The following is a 19,841-nucleotide window of genomic DNA, read 5'->3' as shown; positions in this document are numbered from 1 at the left end:
TCATAAAATTCACTCATTTTCAGTGTAACGTTTAAGATTTTTAGTAAATTTACAGAGTTGTGTAACTATAACCACAATGTAGGGTTTTGTTTTTTTTTAAAAGAATTCTTTAAAAACTATAAATCACAATTTTTTAAAGAATAAATAATTGGGCTTTGTTCCCCCTCCCAAATCCTAGCTAGAAGGCTCGTCGCTTACCTTTCACTTATTAATGTATTCTTAGTGGCATTTTATTTGATGGTGCTGGTGGAAAGTTAAAACCAGGAGTTTATAATCTGAGTGAGCAGTTTGAACAATAAGAGAAGCCATAGGAATGTTGACTTCTGCGGAGTTACTGGGTCTCTAGAGTGGCTGTCACCACTTGTGGTGAGGTGGCAGAGGGGATAAGCAGGAAGTGAGTGAGGAAATGAGATGTAGGGTGGAGTGGGAGGCGAGAAACAGATGGAGAAGGGGAAGAAAAAGGGAAGAGATGGCATAATGAGAAAGCTATCGTGTTACTAAGACGATTTTAAAAACTTGCTTTACTTTCTGAATCACAGAGTTTGTTAAAATTTGAAAATGGGGAAAAAAGCCTTCTTTGGGTCAGTTTATGAGAGTACTTTGGGCTGCTGCTTCTTCATGTTTGTTTTTTTTCTTTTCATTTGCCCCTCCTCTGAGTTTTAATTTTCACACCTTACCTGGTGAATGCTTCTTTAGTCTGTGATATGTTACTGTGTGGCTGAGTGAACAATGTCAGGGTGTTTCTGGTGCTTTCAGAGCACACAGGGGAGGAGGCATTCTTTGCCTTAGGGACCTTCTGTTCAAAATGCCGGTAAACAGCAGATGATTCACAGTTGTAAACAGAAATAGGGAAGTAAAATCCTGAACTACCGGTGAAGTTCAGATGTGGCATCACATGGCCATTGCCATGAGAGAAAAGGAAGGAGCTGAATCATGACTTCAATTGTCATTTTAGCTTTTTAACAAGAGTTTCTGTAGGAACCTCAGATGTCAGTGTTACGGTCCACTGGTCCCAAATCCTAGCTGGATTTCTGGTTTTCTGGATAAAGGCACTTGATTTTAATGCCAAGCCAAAAAGTTACCCCCACTGCCTAAGGCATCTTTGCCCATATTGGCAGTTGGACTCCACTTTATAAAGCAAGAGTTGATCGATCTTCATGGTAGAAAGGCCCTAACTAGATGTGTTTTCTGCATCTATGTCTCATGGAGCTATTCTTTGAATACTTAATATAAAGTAGGTGATATTACAGTAATACGGAGATTATATAGAAATGGTGCAGACTAAGAGCTTAAAAGCTTTTATTGAATGAATGGATGCAGGAGAATCAATGATGTACATATGGGATGTGGAGAATGAATGATAACTCGTACATGTTCGATATGTGTACATGCGGTCCTTTGGCTTTCAATTTCTTGGAAGTTTTGAGCAGCCATTGTAGAATTTCAACAATTTCATTGTTGAAAGTAAAAGGTGAGAAATTCATAAACATTTTTGTCCATAGACGCTCTTTGGGTGTTAGATAAATCCCAGAGTTGTCCTACGTTTTGTCTTTTTCTCTGCTTTATAGGTACTGCCATTTTCACAACCATTTTGCCTTAAATTTAAAGATGAGCTCTGTAATTGGCACATGGTAGGTGCTCAGTAAACATACATGGTCAGACTGACTTTAAGGGAAAACTATTACTGGTCATTTTATTGACTGTGCCTCTATTCCTTCTAGTGGTTTCATAAATCTTTAAGATTTGTACATTCGTCAGAAAGAGAGAAAGGAATCATTTCACTTTGGCAAATATTTTATTAAAGAGTAAGAATGGACGGAGATATCTATGAAGACTTTGGGATTGCTTCTTAAGCCCTTGTTTTGAAACTCGTACAATTTAAAAAATCAGAAATATATTTAATGTTCAGAGTTTATTAAAAACTTCAAATACAGTGGTCTGTTACTTGACATTTTTCTTGCCATTAGTTGTAGGCACAAACTACTAATTTCTGTTAGGAAATCAAGGGTGAAAACACTATATGTATTAATAGATAACTTAAAAGGCATTTCCTTTCCCACATCACCTCCCCCACTATCTATACCCAGCTGGAAGGTAAAAAGGGTGGTCACCCTAGTTAATCTAAATAACTATTTGAGCCATTTGGAATGTAGTACCAGGTAGCTCAAGGGGAATTTCTTGTTTAACTGATGGCTTAGCTCTTTGTATATATTACTTATGATAGCTGAGGCCTGTTTTCATGGCATAGTTCCTTTGGCTCTTCATTCACTAAACCTAGTTGAAAGAAGTCCAAAGAGACCCCTTTTAGATCAAGTTTTAGTCTGTGAGATACTAGAGAGTTGAAGTGTATTTAGTTGGGAATTATACTTATATTTTGAGGGGCACTTGTGTATGTCCAGATGTGAGTGCCTCCATGTGGAGACTTTTGTGCTTTTTAATTTTTCTAATATTACAAAAATTACTAATATCAGTTCTTGTTCCTTCTCTTTAGAGCTGAGTCATGGATAAAGGGATTTTCCTATACTGCCTATCCTAGTTTTTCCCAAGGAAAAATAACTTAAACTTCTAGGTTTTAGTTTTTCTGTTGCATTTGAAAGAAATACCAGAAGTCCTAAAACCTTACTGCTAGCAAGAGTTGTACATTTTTTATCTTAAATATGCAGCCCTTCATGACAGGAATTCAAATACGAACACATCTCACATTTACAGAAGAAGCATAAACGTTTAACTCTGTATGTCCTTCTAGTGTTTGACATCAGGAGAAATTTACAAAATAAGTATATCTAGGAAATAGTTTCAAAATTTGTATGGAAATGGCAGAAAAAAGGAGGTACAAAAAAAGCAGGTGAAAAGGTTGTGTTCTTTTGTTTGTTAGTATTAGTGGAAAGATACTACTGAGTCAAAGTGCGCTACTGACACGAAAGTAAAATTTTGGCTGCTTCTACCAGTTTTAAGGGAGCATCCTTCGTGGGGACACAGTTGGATGCCCAGTCACTTCTCAGCAGTACAGACCCACATGTACCCTAGATATTCATTCAGTCACCACCACCCCACCCCCGGGGCTTTTCTTTGAAATATAGAGACCCCTCAATCCTGTTTTGCATGTAATTAAAGTTAGAAGACATGTTAGGAAAAGCTATTCTTGACTGACTAGAAAACAAATAATTGTATTCTGTTTCTGATCTTCATTTATAGCACCAGCAACAAGTGGTGCAGGCTGTGGAACGGGCCAAGCAGGTGACCATGGCAGAACTGAACGCCATCATTGGGGTACGTGGCCTTTCCATTTTAGCTCTGATCTCGGTGTTTGTCATCAGCTCTCTCACTCTCTCTTTTTAAATTTTATTCCATCAGAAGGGCAAAAGGCAGTAGAGCACCACAAAATGAAATTAAGCCCTTTGCCTTTAATCTCATGTAAAATTTGATGGCTACTTCAGAAAATTTGGATCACATTCTCACCAATTCAAGGTGACATGCTCCTGAAAACTCCTATGGAGACAGGATAGTTTTCATAATTTCTTTCATTTGCAATCAGCGTCTGTTGCTAACCTGTGCCAGAAAAAAGATACAGATTGCCCTGATATTAAAATGACCTGATTGCTTTTATCTTTCCTCCAATACAGAGTATCTTACTGTCATTTTTTAATAAAATAAAATGTGCATTTTCACATCTCCCTGCTACTCTTCCTACTCTGTGATGAGTGATTCTATGGGCTAGTGTCCATTTTTAGTGGAAATAGCAGATGAACTATACTTTTTCAAAAAACCAGTGGCCCAGTTAGAAAATCCCTGCTGGTGATAGTAGCATTAATGTTGCTTAGAAACCCTGCTGGAATTCATGGGTTTGGACAGTCATTCCAACACCACATGTAGTTTTCTTCTCCCAGATTAAGGTAACAAGTAATAAAACAAGGTGCTAAAAACTTACAAATAAAAGCAAGGAGTCTTAGCTGAAAAGAGCACAATCTTCACATCTCTGTATAGCTGGTACAAGCAGTTAGGTTATTGTAATGAAGACACTACAACTGTTCTTGCTTCTTTCTGTCCCCTCCCAAATACTTTCTTTTGTGTATAGATTATACACACAAGTCTTTTCTCTTTTTTCCCCTTAGTGTATCAAACACACTTTGAAATGCTAATTATTCCATTTACTTTCATTAAAATTCAAATTGCTGAGTGAAGATGCATATAAGGGTCGCCTGATAATCAATCTGAAGTGAAGATATTGCTTCAATTATGCCTCTGTCTTTTAACAAGGAAATCAGAACTCGGGGATGACTGCCTAGGGTGGTGGTGCAGCAATAGCCTGATTGTAGCTTGTTTCTTAATGGGTTATTTTGAGCTCTATTTTGTGTCCGCCTGACCACAAGAAAATACTGGTAGTAAATTAGAAGACATGACAAATGGGAAAGAGTAACCTTTATTTCTTCAGAAGTGGCCCTTGGAAAGAAGAGACTGAATCAGAACAAGCCATGTAGACTCGTTTGTCATACATTTTCTCTACTCGGAGGGTGGGGGAAAGATGAGAGATGAATACGTTTCACAATTAGTCTTTATGTTCTAAAATTCCAGAAAATAGAAGTATATTGAAATTTTAAAAATGTTGAGAAAGCTATAATTCTAAAGTTAGTGAATATGTATAATACCAGCTGCATTTGCTTGAAACTTTTTTTATTCACCTTGGCATGTATTTTGGTCACCGCACCTCCCAAGGTCATTGGGGATACAACCTACATTTGTCAGGCACTACACTGTCTGCTGTTGGAGAGAAAGTAGATGCAGTGCGGTCTCATAAGAGCTTGCAGGGTCGTTTCTGGCTTAGTGTTTATTGTTTGTACGAAGTGCTAAAGTACAGGTAGCCATCCTACCTAATTTCTGTTTGGAAGTCTTTTTCTAGGAAAACAATGCTCTTTTGTTTATTTTTTGAGTCTTATTAGTTACTGTCTGTACAGTGGAGTGATTAATCTACATCAAAAAACATTGTTTTGTGTTGGATGTTGCTTAAAAATATGTGGGAAGATATAAAAATCAGAACAAATTCCCTTCCTTCATCACATCAAGTACATTTTATTACTGTTTTATATCTATTTCATTTTATATACTTTGTTTTGAATGGGATGGTGGATTGCCTTTTCTCAGGGAAAGGATGATTTATTAGACTGTAGCCAAGTAACTGACATATTGCATATATATGGATTTAATTATTAAAATAAAGCTAATTTAATTTTTTGACTTCAAAACTTATTTGAAGAACTGACTCAGTAGAGCTGCATGCTATCAAAGCCGCATGTGTCAGAGTTTGGTGGGAATTCCAAATTATTTGTATCTGAGCAGAAAATGGAGTCAACATCACGTAATCTGACTATTCTGAAAACCTAGATTTCAGAAGTACCAAACAAACTCAACAGTTTTAGGGAACCACAAACCAAGTCAGAAGGAAAGAGCTTGATTGTAAACTCCATGCATTTCTGCTGATGCTGTTTTATGTCTGTTTGGTCTTTGTCTCAACCTTGGTAGTGCCTTGTGTCCAGTAGTTTGCAGAGTTGTAACATTATGGAATTTTCAACACACCTGCTGTTTTGTGTGCCTTTGGGCATGGCTGTGTTGTGAGGTGAGAGTAGTTTGACCTGCTTCCAGAACTGATGAAGGGTCAATTTTCGATTTTTGTTACTTCAGTCTTAAAATGTAGTTGGCAATGATTTTCTGCACCAAGGGAATGAAAATTTTCCTTGGGAGAAGCAAGGACCCGTCTAAGCCCCTGCCGACCTTCATTTATTTATCGCTCCATATGTATCTTTTTTATATGTATGCACACCATCCAGACAAGTGCAAATGTTCCCAGATTTAATGAAATCTGATGAAGCACCTTTTTAAGTCTGCAATATTATTCTACCTTCATTGGTAAATGAGCCAAATCAGTGATCCATGCCGTTTAAATGCAAAATGCTGAAGTGAGCCTGAAACCTGGAGAGTCGGCTTGTTCTCCTGACAATAAGCTAGTTGTGCTTAATGGAATGAAACACAGTTATAATGATTTCTTTCACAGGTCATGTTCAGTTTAAAACTGTTGATAGATTGAAATAAGTTAAATATCATTTATCTTTTATTTATAAGGAAAAAACAGGAAAACTCCTGTGATGTTTTTCATAGTTAGTATTTTGTGTTTTGTTTTGAATTGGTTGTAGTTCACGTTTCCTTGCAGCTTTCCTGGAGTTCCCCCAAATGAGCTAAGGGAATGTTGTGTATCTCGTTTGATCTTGTCATGTGTCCTACTAGCCACTGCGTTTTTAAATTAGAATCTCTGCGAGATCACACTGTTGGAACAACACACAAATTGTAGTTTTAAATCAGTAATATGATCTAATTAGAAATGATGTTTTCATTTCCTGTATTATTAAATTGAGTCATCTGACTATCTTAAAATGCTTTTTAAATCCATTACACTATATAATCAGCACATGCTGTGTGAATGTGGTTATGCTTAATAAAGGAGGCTGACTTGGAATCTCATAAAATTTCACCAAAGAAGCTACCAAGAGGAGCGAAAGTTTTGTTAGTATGAACATTGGAAAGGAAAATGTTTGGCTTGTAAAAATAGAAAATGGGTTGCTTTGGACAGGCCCCCCCCCCTCCCCCCGCCCTTTAAACTAACTCTTTGAAGAAAAAAAAAATAGAAATAATGCATTTTCAAAAAATCCTTAAGAACAGGTATGCTATGGTGTTGTAGGAAAATGCAGTTTAGCACAAGAAATGCTGAACCTCAATTTTTAACAGTGACATTTTAATGATAGGAAGTCTGCAAAATTATTTGCCATCAATTGTGAAGGCAATAACAAGCCTTGGTGGTTTTTCACACTCTCTGTGTTAAGTGCTTTCAGAATGACAGCGTAAACTGTGTTAGAGAACTCCAAGGAAGTAAAACTGATTAAAATGTTCATGCTTGAATGGTGCTGATGGAATAGTTCATTTGGACTTTCTCTACCTCCTGCAGCTCACGCTGAAATATTAAAATTCAGTGGATTTAAATCTCTCTCCTCTCAGCTCAGGAAAAAAACATTACATTTTAATAGGTTTTAAACCCATAATTCATTGGTTTGGAGCAGCACTATTAAATCTATTTAAATATTACTTGTATTACTAAGGAAATGATTTAAATGACTTTGCCGTTACTATCCTATGTGTTTGAGTTACTTTAAAAAAAAGAAAGACAATACCTTTGGGGTTTTCTTCTTCCTCTTAGCATTTTGTTTTATTGTCCTTGTCATAAGATTGGCCCTGAAATTTACACACACACACACACACACACACACACACACACACACACACTTATACACACACATTCCAGATTGGCACTTTGGCAGAGGATTTTGCAGTGTGACAGTTTTCAAATATATGTTCCTCTTTTTCCATTATAGATTTCAAAACTGCCATTTTAAGTTTCAGAGGCATTTAGATGGACCATTGTGGTAATTTCCCTTAGACTTTTAAAAATAATTAGCATTAGGCAAAAAACTGAAAGATATAAATATGTGGGCATATGTAAAACCGTGTGTATGTTGTGTTTCCCCTTCTTATAACACAGCCTCCAACAACACAAAACTGAAATAAATTAAAAATATAACCTTGCTTTTTTAATAAAACCAAAATGCGTTAAGTATCCAAGAGCCTTATTTTTCATCTCTTCTGTGTTTGCTAATAAAGGACTTTCCAGAGATATTGTTAATTGTGCAGTAGTTGTGCTGTTATCCTGTTTTGGACACTGCTGCTGAACCAGTGTCGTCCTTCTGGCCCCACCTCTTACCCCTTTCACTCTAGCCACTGCCATAGCAACATGTGGCCCATGGCTTGACAGCTCTGCCCAGCCACACTGTGAAATACTTGCATTCCCTAGTGCTTTTTGTGGGGCTTTGGTGGGACCCCACCCTTCACTTATGAATATGCAGCTCTGAAAGGTGAGGGAGTTACCACCTAGTGGGGTAATTCTGGACCTGCTGGCAATTAATTGTCAGTGGAATGCTCCCCTGCTGTCCCTTGGGTGGAAAATTTTGAGGTGCTTTCTACATTCCTTCACCAAGGGTCCCAGTGCAGTGGAGCTTCAGTGCCCAAGGTAATGATGAACTCGTGGGGTAGTGATCAAGAACCCGTCCTTGTTTTGAGTTTCCCTTCTTCCCTGATTCGCTATCCCTGGGCCCCAATTCCTGTGTGGGGTTCATTTCTCAAAATTACCTGCAGCCAAGCCCTGTCCCTGTGCTTTTGTGGCGGAATTAAAAGACACTTGGAATTGGACTTCATAGAACTCAAGCTCTGTAAGGGGGGCGTTTCTGGTGTTGTTAGGCGTTTGTACTCATCTCGTGCTAGAATCATGATTTGTTTTCTGATGTGAGTTCTGTGCATGAAACATTTTCTGTAACAGCTAACATTTATATTTTTAAAATAAATCTTAATAAACTTATAGGTGATCTTCCCTTTCTTGTTCTTCTCCCAACTGGTTGCTATTGCTGTTTCCTAAATGTATATTATATGGAATAAACTTAAAAGTGAGCTGTAAAATAGATTTGTGTTTTATCAGAGATTGTTTTTCCAGCTATACTTGTTATTGTTTTTACTGAACAGTGCCTTGAGCGTAAAGGCCTTAGAAAACATGCTAGCCACTGGTTTCAGGCTGTACACAGCTTGCTGGGATGGGGTTTGGGGGCAAAAGGCAGGTTTTCTCCAATTGTAGGGCTTTGCTTACCTGCTCTCACAAAGTATGATAAAGCTATGATTACATAAGACAGAGCAGTTGTACATTGTAAGTCTGCACCTTCTTCTGTATCTTACGTTGGCATGCCTGCACCTCACCTCTTTTGTTTTTTGAAAACTGGTTCATTTACTGTGGATCAGGAGACAATGTTATTGAGTGATGTAGTCATAATGTAATCTTTGTGCTACAATTCGATGAGGCTCTAAGAGGCAGTAATTTCCCTTCTCTCATAACAAAGACTCATATATTTAAGTCATTTTTTAGCTCTGGCTCCACTTCAGAACTCCCTAAAAAACCCAGGTAAAGAACAGAATTTCTAATTTGTCCTTATGTTCCGCACTCCGTTAATTTCTATGACAAAGTTTCTCTAGAAGAAATTTCTAGAAGCTAGTGGCTTTGTGTGTGTGTGTGTGTGTGTGTGTGTGTGTGTGTGTGTGTGTGTTTAATTGTGCCAACATGGAGTGCTACAATTTTGCTTTCTGTTGAGGGAAGGAACCCTTCTCTCCCTCCTTCTCCCTAATAAATGCATTTCTGTAGCTCAGGAGAGAGTTAAGCACATAGTGGAGTGTTACAAGAGTTGCAGAATGTGTCTGGGTGGGTACACCTGACATAATTTAAGGCATGTGGGCGTTGGGTTTCTACTAAGAAGAAAGCAGTTTCCCAGATCTGTGAGTCTGCATTTTGTTCACACCAGGCCTGTGTAGGGGACCATGGGTCCCATGGAAATATCACACGGAAAAGCAGGCTATATTCAAGGCAGCTGGCAAGCTTGTACCTTGTTATCCCTTTTTATTGGTTAGTGGGTTTTTTGTTTGTTTTTTCCATTTTGCTTATTGTTTTCCATTCTACTTCCCCTTTTCTAATTTTCTTACTGACTTCTTCCCAGTTGTGTAAGAGGCATCACTAACTACTACTTAGTCAGACCTTTTCCCTTGCAGACTCAGCTTGCCTCCTACCCCTCAAAGTTGCAAGCGAGGGAGGAGACAGGCTCGTCCCAAACAGGCAGCTAGAAGACTAATGACTTAAGATAAGTTTTAAGGGCTATTGGTGTGTGTCCTCATAAGAAACCAGTTTGGGCATATTTTTACCTAAAAATGCATTTGTAATCTTACAGGTTTTAAGGACCTTTGCAAAAAAGGTTAAAACCTTTTAGGAACAGTAAGGATGATTTAATGATTATATGTAGTCATTCATTCAGCAAATATTTGAGTACCTTCACAAATCCTGTTAAAGGGGTGCATTTTATTTTTATTTTAAATGATATTTCTAAATGTTTTCTGAAATATTCTGAAATGATCTTCAAATTACATTGTCTTATTAAGGTTTTGATAGCTATAAACTTTCTGCTTTTACATTTTACTACACCTAATCAACTTTTAATTACCGCATTTTAATTTCAATGTAACTTTAGTTTCCAAGGATAACAGAGTAAAGAAAAACAGATAATAGAAAACATAATAAAAATGAGGCTGCATACATTTACAAATTTGCACGTTTTTATACTTGTAGATATTTGGAATTAGGAATCTAGCAGTACACATTCATTATTGGTATATTCTATATCCTTTTTTAAAGTCAGATTTATCAAGGTATAATTTATATTATATATATATAAAGTAAAATTTACCCATTCTAGCATATAGTTCTATGAGTCTTGACAACTGAATCCAGTCATGTAGTTACCACCACCGTCAAGCTCTAGAATATCTCTCTTCCACCTTAGCCTACCACTTCCAATTCCTTTGTTCTTTGTACTCAGTTCTTTTCCCTACCCTAGTCCTTGGGCCAACCGCCCGTGATGTTTTTTGTCCCAAAGTTTGCCTTTTTGAAAATGCCATATAAATGGAATATACACTACGTAGCCATTTGAGTTTTCCCATTTCATTTAGCACAGTGCATGGTTTGGTTGCCTGTATCAGTTGTATAGCTGAGTAATATATTCCATTGTATGGCTGTAACTGTTTAGCCATTCATCCCCTGAAGGATAGTTGGATTACTTTGCACTTTTTGGGGAATTTGAATAAAGCTTCATTAGCTGTTCACATACAGTTTTTTGTCAGTGAATGTAAGTTTTCATTTCTTTGGGGTCATTACCTAGAAGTGGGGTTGCTGAGTTTCTATATTACGGTAAGTCTGTGTGTAGCTTTCTAAGGAACTGACATATCCGTTTTCCAAAGTGACTTTAGTATTTTTTATTGTCACTAATATATGGGAGAAAAACTGTCCTCACATCCTCACCAGCATTTGGAATTATAAGTTTTTAGCTATTTCTGATAGATGGAAGGTGGTATTCGTGTTTTTATGCATTTCCATAATAGCCAGTGACGTTGAGTGTCTTTTTTAATACTTATTTGCCATTCCTATATCTTCTTTGGCAAGTATCTTTACCTCATTTTTTCTGTTATTTTTGTTTTGATAGCTTTTTTAATATTCTGGATATAATTAATTTATGTATTTTGCAAATATTTTCCAATCTGTAGTTGTCTTATTTTTTTAATGGTAATTTTTGAAGAGCAGTTATGGATGAAGTCTATGATTTTTTTTTTTTTTCCTTTATGAGTCTTACTTTTGGTTTTGTCTTTCAGTAATCTTTGCCTCACCCAGGACCACAAAGATTTTCTCCTAGGTTTTGTTCTGGAAGTTTTATGTTTAGGCCCATGATCCAGTTTGCGTGAATTTTTGTTCATGGTGTGAGAGGTGGCTGAGTTCCTTCTGTCCGTCTGTCCAGCCGGCCGTCGTCCTTCCTTCTTCCAGATGGACATCCGATTCAGTTGTTTAGCATCATTTGTTGAACACAGTGTCTTTTCTCCATTGAATTGCCTTTGTACCACTGTTGAAAAACTATTGACTATATGTGTGGGTCCATTCCTGGATTCTATTCTGTTCCATCAAACTGATGTCTATTCTTTTGTCAGTGACACACTGTCTTTATTTCTGTGACTATTATTATTGATAATTTTCCATTTCATTTCGTGCTTATTCTTTACTGTTCTTGCCCTCTTTCCAGAACTCCGTAGAACTCAGGTCCTTACTGTTGGTATTCTACAGTCTGACTGATAGATGAAGGGAAAGAATACAAGTTAAAATAGAGAAACTTTCTCTTATGTCAAAAATGGTGTCTATTCTGACCCCAAACTGTTCTCTCAAGGGTGAGTGTACCTTCCATCACCCCCTGGTCCCAGGTACTCCCTCCTCTGTCTCTAGCAGCCTCCTCCTTATAAAACTTCTTGTTTGTGCACTTTTCTTTGTACACTTCATTCCGCACACAGCAGCCAGAGAGATCTTTTTCTAAAATATAAATTGGATCCTGTTGCTCCCCTGCTTAAAACCTTTCTCTCATAGCTACCCATTTTACTTAGAATGAAGTCTAAATATCTTACCATGGCCTACTAGACTGTGTGAGCTGACCCTCTGCCCACCTCTCCGACTTGACATACCACTCTTTCTCTTAATTTGACTGTCCTTCAACCACACTGGCATTTTTGTTCTGTCCCTGGATCACCCCAGGCATCTTGACTGAGGGTTTGTGCATCAGCTATTCCACCTCGAGAACACTCATCCTCCCTGTGTTGACATGCTCTTGCTCGTGTGCTCTTTATAGTCCCAGCTCATATGTCCTCTCCTGAGAAAGGACTTCCCTGGCTGGCGCATTTAGTAGCTCCTTCACCCAAGTCATTTTCTGTCCCATTAGCCTGTTTTATTTTCCTCAGAGCATTTACCACTTATTTATGTGTGTGTCACTTTGCCTTCACTAGCAGGTGAGGTCTTGTTCACTTTTATAGCCATGGTGCCTAGAACAGCATGCAGTTCATCATTTTCAATAAATATTTGTACAATAAGTACTCAGTAACTATTTGTTTAATAAACATGCAATACTTTGTTTATAATATTTAATAAAGATATGTTCAATAAATATGTGTTAAATGAACAAATACTCTATTTTGAGCTTTTTTCGCATTTGGATTTTTCCCAGCACAATTTTTGAGCCAAGATTGAGAGGAAGCACAGACTGGTAGAAAATACACAATCCTGGGTGTCACTTATATTACGATCTTAGGAATTTCATTTAAAAGTTTTCTCACTGGTAGAGTACAGGGATGGAGCTGAAATGCTATCTAGTTTTCTAACATTGGTTTTGTAAATATATTTGTTTTGATGACTACACCGTTTTTTGTTTGTTTGTTTTTTAACTTAGTAACCTTTGTGTCAGTTATTTCTTTAGATTTTTCGTATCCCCAGGCTACATTCTTTTCCCCAAACAGGTAACTAAAAATAGCAAATGTTTATTGAGTACATGCCATGTGTCAAGTACTGTGCTAAGAATTTTTGCATGCATTATTTTGTTTAATCTTCACCTCAACCCCATGTGGATGGTGGTAGGATTATTTTCCCAACTTTACAAATAATGAAACCAACTCTCTGAAGGGGTAAGTAGTTTTCTGAAGGCCACACAGAGAAAGTGGCAGAACTGGGATCTAAATTTAGACCAACTTCAGAGCTCACACATTTAACCATTCTGTTATACTTGCCCCTTATTTGTCCCCTCAACTCCATGTTCGTCTTTCTTTATCCCTGTCCACTAATATGATGGAGTGTTGAGTGTCCAGAGCTCACCAGGGAATTGGAAATTGGGTACGCCTGATGCACATACTAATTAATTGGTTAGCATAAATTATCTGAGTTATATTAGTTCCATACATTGCTTGGATACTCTTAACTCATGTCATACTATGCTGCTTCCTGTGTGTAACTTACTCTTGTGTGTAAAAATCAAAAGTTGTCAGAAACACCAAGGCAAATGTTTTAAACCTACATCCGTGGATCTTCTCAGATTTCATGCTTGGGTATTAGGCTGTCCATCAGCTTCCAGAAATGTTTGCAAAATTAAGTTTATGGCAGGGGGAGGGGTCAGGTAGGGTTATGTACATTTCCTGGAGAAGAAATTTTGGTCATAGAGTCACACAGGATCCCATGACACAAAAATATATTTGAGCCTGTCTGTGCCTTACAAGATAGAACTATGCAAGATCCAGATACGAAGTAACAAAATATTTGGTGGAACACAAGTAGACCAAAAGCTGTCTGTAACATTATAAGGAGACATTGTCGGACAATTGTTCAGAAACCTGGAAATTAGCGGTTTACTAAATTTGTTTCTAAATATTGCCTAGGAGATGGGGATGTTTCTTGAACTATTGATGGGTTAAAAACAAAAAACAAAACCAAATACCAAAGCTACATTTTGTTCATATCACCATAGGTATGGAAAATAAGTTAGCCACATTAAACTTTCCAGCTTTAACAATTAATGGTAATGGCTGCTTGGGATATGCTTATATTAAGAATTAACTGGAGCCAAGCAGCTCATTACAGTCATATCAAAAGAAAATACAGACAAGTAAAATTTCCTTCAGAATACTTGTTCTTTTGTTGGTTTCCTGTTCATACAAGCATCCTTTAAAGTTCTGGGACACAACGATGACTAAGAACTGGTCCCTGCCTCTGCGGTGCTCATGGTTTCAGGGAAGGGGTAGATCCATAGATGTGGAAATCATGTTTATATAAAGTTATGAACCAAGTACAAGGGCAAATGGGATAGCTATTACCCTTGAAGGCAAAAGGGAGGGTAAGCTAATTGAAGGCAGCAGTGGGTGAGGAAGGGGAAGGACTGGTAGAGGATGACAATAAAAGTCCTGACCAGATGCCAGTCAAGGGACATAAATAAGTTAGAACCATAGGCATTGCCAATATATTCCAGGGAGTCCTGTTTTTGAAATTATTTCATTGCCTTTTCCTCTGCTTCAATTTCTCCATCTTTTGAATAACAACTTCATGGGATATAGTAATATTGCAAACTTAAATAGTGATTTGACCTAATAAGCAAGAGTTGGAGCTTCCTCCCCCACTCCCAAAAAAGACTTTTAAGTAAAACTAAAAATGGCACATTTTTGAGCCCTTTCTAGGGTAGCTCTACAGCTGGTCTGCCCTTTCTGATGCTCGTACATTTTCCCCCTTGATAGATTCATGAAAAAGTGGAGTTTATCTTGGCTCAGGTTGTTTTCTGTGACCAACAGGGGCACAATCACTGGTCCCAAAGCAAAGTGGCAGTCACATTGTATTTTTATTTTATTCCCCCAGAGTGTTTCTGGATTGACCCAAAACAATTTGCAGAGAGAGCTCTTCACAAAGTAATATCTGGGAGAAGAAACTGTTGAGGGGAGGAAAACGGTTTAAGCTGCAGTCTACTTGGATTGAAAGCTCAGAGGTTGCTTTTGGGTTTCCTTCCGCTTATAGCCCCAGAATGGTTTCTGAGCAAAGATAAGTGTCAAGGCAGGCTTGGGGGGGGGGGGGGGGGGGCATGTCATCTTGCTGGCAGAGCCGACCTCCTTCTTACAGAGGCTGAAACATTCCAGGTGCTCTTTCCAGCCTTCCTCACAGCTGAGCTGTGGGCATGTGACCCTGTCTAGGAGAGTGAGATGAAATGAGATACCTTCTCTCCTTAACAGAAAGACACATAAAGAGAATTACCCACTTTTCTGCATTTGAACGTGGTTGTGTGAGGATATGAGTTAATGCTTGGAGCCGTGGCAGCCATCCTGTGATGAGAGAAATGGGGTACAAGAGAGGCCATGAGAATCAGAGAGATGTTAGCCCAGAGCCTTGGTACTGCCAAGTTGTCCAACCACTTATATATGAATTGACCCCTATTATTTAGGCCACTTTTATTTGGGCATTCTGTAACCTGCAAAGGAATGGTAGAGAGAGAGGAGAGAGAGACACACACAAAGGAAAAAAATCAAAATTGGAAACAACCTAAACTTTAACCGAATGATTGAGGACCACTTAGGTGAACTCTCATACAGTCTATATCTGTACAATGGCATAAACTGTGCAGGCATTATGAATGGTGTAGTCAAAACATTACTTTAGGGATATGGGAAAGTGTTGTTTGATACACACTAAATAGGAAAAGAAGAAACATTTTAAACTACAAGATAGCATGATGTCATTTTGTTTAAAAATGCTTATATATGCATTGAAAAAATACTGGACAGACTTGGCCAACGTTATATTAGTTTTCTTTGGCTGGTAGAATTATGTATGACTTAATTTCTTTCCATTCTGTTTGTCTTCATTTAACATACAACTTTACTAGTCTAAAGTTAAACCCATGAACTTAAAACCTGCTCTATAGAAAGTATTAATTTAAAATATTATGAAACAAAATTGTATTTATAGACCCATTCCTCCTCACTTCTGCCCCATCTGAGTAAATGGTACAGCCATCTACCCAATCCACCCTCAGCTTTACGAGGTAACCTGAATTCCTCCAGTTAGTCTCACCCCCTTCTTTGTCTATAACCGTGTCTTTTCAGTGCTGGTTCAAATTATCTTAACTCCTTCAACTCTTTGCAACTTGTAGTGCTACAACCCTAATCTCAAGTCATCATTATTTTTTAGTTTAAACTCATTTTATCTGTCCACTCTCACACCCAGTCTCCACATAGCAAGCTGACGATTAAAAATTTTTTAATTATGTAATACACTAGCTCAAAGACTTATTACTCTTTATGTAGGCCAATGAAATAGAATAAAGTACTCAAATATATCCGCTCAGTATGTCAGAGGGGCAAGCATATCAGTTGGGGAATAGATGGACACTAGTGAATATTACCAGGGGGATAGTTGGTTATTTTTGAGGAAAAAGTGAAATTAGATCTGCCTGTCTCATCATGTATAGAAGTCAATCTGAAAAGCATAAAAAGACAGATCTTTTAAAATTTTTTATCCTGAGGTAGAAAGGGATTTGTTTAATGGGTCACAGAAAGCTCAAACAAACCATAATAAAAATGATTGATAATATCGCTCAGTTAAAATTAAGAACATCTGTTCATCAAAAGCTGTCTTAAAGAAAATGAAAAGGAAGCCAGAAACAGAGAAGATATTTATAGCACATATAGCCAACAAATAATTATGCTCCAGCTTATTAACAGTTAAGAACAAATTAAAAGTCCGCCTTAAAAAACAAAACAAAACCAAAAACACTGGCCACATCCTAAAGGTCTTAGTATTCTTCAATGAAATTCTAAAACCGTGACCTGATTCCCATAATATTTACAGTCTATCACATTTTTCCCTTGCTCACTGAGTTCCTACCAGACTTCGTTTTTCTTCTTTGGTCACTGTAGGGCCTTTTCTGTTCTGGGCCTTTGCAACTGCTTTTCTCTCATCTCTGAGTCTCTTTTCCCAGCTCTCTGTGTGGTACTCTGATTCTTCGGGTTTCAGTTCAAAGCTCACTTCCCAGAGTGGCTATCTCCATTGATTCTTATGATGAGTGCTTACCTTTAATGGCAAGATGTCCCTAGTTAAGAAAGGTCCTGATGGGGCAGCCAGTATACACCACGGGACTAGATGGTGGGGGCTTGTGCTCCATTCTTGATGCGGATACAGTCTCCCACTGCCCTTATCTTGGTCCTCACACAGGCTGCTGTTGGCCTATAAAACTGTGCATCCAATTCCAATGTGGGGTTTTCCCGCCACACAACCATGCAATTCTCTGATACTAGCTGGGTATTGTATAGTTCAGCTGAATTCTGACACTGTCTACCTGGAGATAGCATCAGATCACATAGGTTAAGGGCTCAGCGCTCTAAGACTGTGCCCCCCACCCCCACTTCATACACCAGTTGCAAGTCCAGGTTGTCGTCTGTGCTTCTAACACCCCTCCTTGGGTTTGATTAATTTGCTAGAGCCGCTCACAGAACTCAGAGGAACATTTTACTTACTAGATTGCCTGTTTATTATAAAAGGAACAGGCAGTTGGAAGAGATGGGAGAGGGCAAGGTATGGGGAAAGGGCTCGCTACCCCCCCCCCTCCCCCCGTTGTGCCACTCTCCCTAAATTTCCAAGTGTTTACAAACCTGGACGCTTTCTAAACCCTGTCCTTTTGGATTTTTGCGAAGCTTTATTAGATAGGCATGCTTGATTCAATCATTGGCCATTGATGATTGGACTCAAACTTTTGTTTTATTTACATGTGCATTTTATGCAAATACACACGTGCATGCACACACATGGGCAACACATGAGTTGTAGTGAAAATGTTGGAAAGCAATTCATCTTGATGTCGTCTGAGGTGCATTCTGCTTCTAAAGTTCTAACGTCAATTGCAGAATTACTGAAGAGCCTAAAGTAGATAGGCTTTTTAAATGCAGCTTTATTTTTTTAAGTACTCTGAAGTAACTAAAGAAAGTCTTTCTAAGCATGATCCCTTAGCGTGGTGACTTTAATGAGTAAGATACAAAATAGAAGCATTGGTTTCAGTAGGATAATGTGTTCAAATCTCTGAAAAAAATTATTTAAAGTGTTTAAACAAGCCTCCAGGAAATTGTGTTTTTATTAATTTACTTGTTTAGAAAGCCTTTCCTAGTAAACTTTGGACCAATTCAGAAAAAATTCTAATAGGCTCTCTGATGGGAAAGTTAATATAACAAATCAAATTTTTTGGATTTCTCCCTTCTCCCTTCTTTTCTTGCTGTTACTACTTCATAAGTAAAACTGCAAGTTAAGGAAATGGACTCCTTAGCACAGGACTCATGGGATTTGCTCTCTTGGCTTGTCACCCGTCTTCCCCTTGTCACCAGTCCCGGGACCTTGAGGACTACAGAGACCTGTGGTTTTACTGCGAGACACATCCTTGCACTGATCACCTTTCTGGGAAGCTCTCAAGGCAGGTCTTTCCCCTGTAGTAAATCTGTTTTAAGGCACCAGGAATGAGTTACAGATAAGTTTAGTTTGAAAAATTCCTTCCTTTGTTGTCTTGTTTCTTGTCTCTTTCTACATATTCACTTTTAGCTTTTGGTAGATACTTGTTAAGAACTCCCAGTTTTTCTTGGCTAGAAGGGCACGTCTTATTTTCCCCAAGCCCACAAGTACAGGAAAGTGGAAAGAAGAATAAAACACTGGACTCATCACTTAGACTCACCAGTTAATATTCTGTCACTTTTGCTTGATATCTGTATATGTGTACATGCACGCGGACATACATACATTTCTTAGTGGTGACCTTCTTGAAAGTAAGGGGCAGTCATGATGACACTTCACTCCTTGATTCATCAGCATGCATCGTCTATGGACAAGGGTGTTTTTCTGTATAAGCATCATACAGTGAACACATCCATACATCCAATGTAGAGTTCATATTCACATTTCTCCAAGTGCCCACAAAATGTCCTCAGTGGCCTTTTTGTCTTCATAGAACTTTCTCCCCAATCTAGGACTCACATTCAAAAATGCTTTTGTTTTTCTGTCTCTTTAGTCTATAATGTAAAACAGTCTCCAAACCGTTTTACTTTGTGACTTTGGCATTTTGAAAATTCCAGGCCAGTCTTGTGGAATGTCCCACAATCTGGATTTTTCTGATTGTTTTCTTATGTAGATTCAGGTTAAGTATTTTTAGTGAAAATACTACCTACGTGGTGTTGTGTATTTCCAGTTGTATCATATTATTGGCAAAGCTAGGTAATCTGGGGTGTTACACTGTGGATAACCTGTTCCCCCAAAACTTTACCCAACGGTTTTAGTATCTGTTGATGCTATTAATACTTTAGGAGTACTGAAGTGGTAAATTTTAAAATATTTTTCCTTTTAAATTAACATTATTCAAAAAAAATTAACATTATTCTGTAAAGAAGAGCTTTTTCCGTTTCCCCTCACCCTATGTGTGTGTGACTGAGATATGAAGTTCTGGATACCTTTTTCCAATAATAGCAGCCACCATTTATTGTGCTAACCCAAGCACTGTGCTAAGGGTTTTTTATGTGCACAACCTCCTATAATTCTTCCAACATCCTTGGAGAGGTAGAGTTTATAACTGTTCCCACTTTTTACATGAAGAAATTGACACCTGGAAAAGTTAAGTGATTGACTCTTGCGCACATAGGTGGTAAGGATTCCAGCCAGGTAGCTCTGCAGCTTCACTATGATGCATCTCTGAATGCTGTCCAGGATCTCACTTCTCAGACTCAGCCCAGCCCCCAGACACTGTCCTTACTAAAGGGCATCTTCACAGTCCAGCGACTAGACACCAGCCTGTTCC

The 19,841-nt window shown here is 38.1% G+C and overlaps 1 protein-coding gene across 7 annotated transcripts in view; it reads left to right on the top strand.

Annotated features, from left to right (window-relative positions):
• LOC109449935 (TLE family member 4, transcriptional corepressor) overlaps positions 1 to 19,841 on the top strand; it is a 143,649-nt gene that overhangs the window by 47,002 nt on the left and 76,806 nt on the right. For 5 of the 7 annotated variants that reach the window (XM_019736684.3, XM_019736683.3, XM_074330584.2 and 2 more), the window contains exon 6: positions 3,196 to 3,270. The exons of the other annotated variants lie outside the window; for them this stretch is intronic. In XM_019736684.3, coding sequence (XP_019592243.1) covers positions 3,196 to 3,270 — 75 coding nt within the window. The remainder of the gene's footprint in view (positions 1 to 3,195; positions 3,271 to 19,841) is intronic. 7 annotated transcript variants of the gene reach the window in all.

Source organism: Rhinolophus sinicus, chromosome 16 (genome assembly GCF_057876585.1).
Source record: "Rhinolophus sinicus isolate RSI-liver-muscle chromosome 16, RSI-T2T, whole genome shotgun sequence".
Lineage (NCBI taxonomy): Eukaryota > Metazoa > Chordata > Mammalia > Chiroptera > Rhinolophidae > Rhinolophus > Rhinolophus sinicus.
This window is presented reverse-complemented; position numbering and strand designations above follow the sequence as displayed.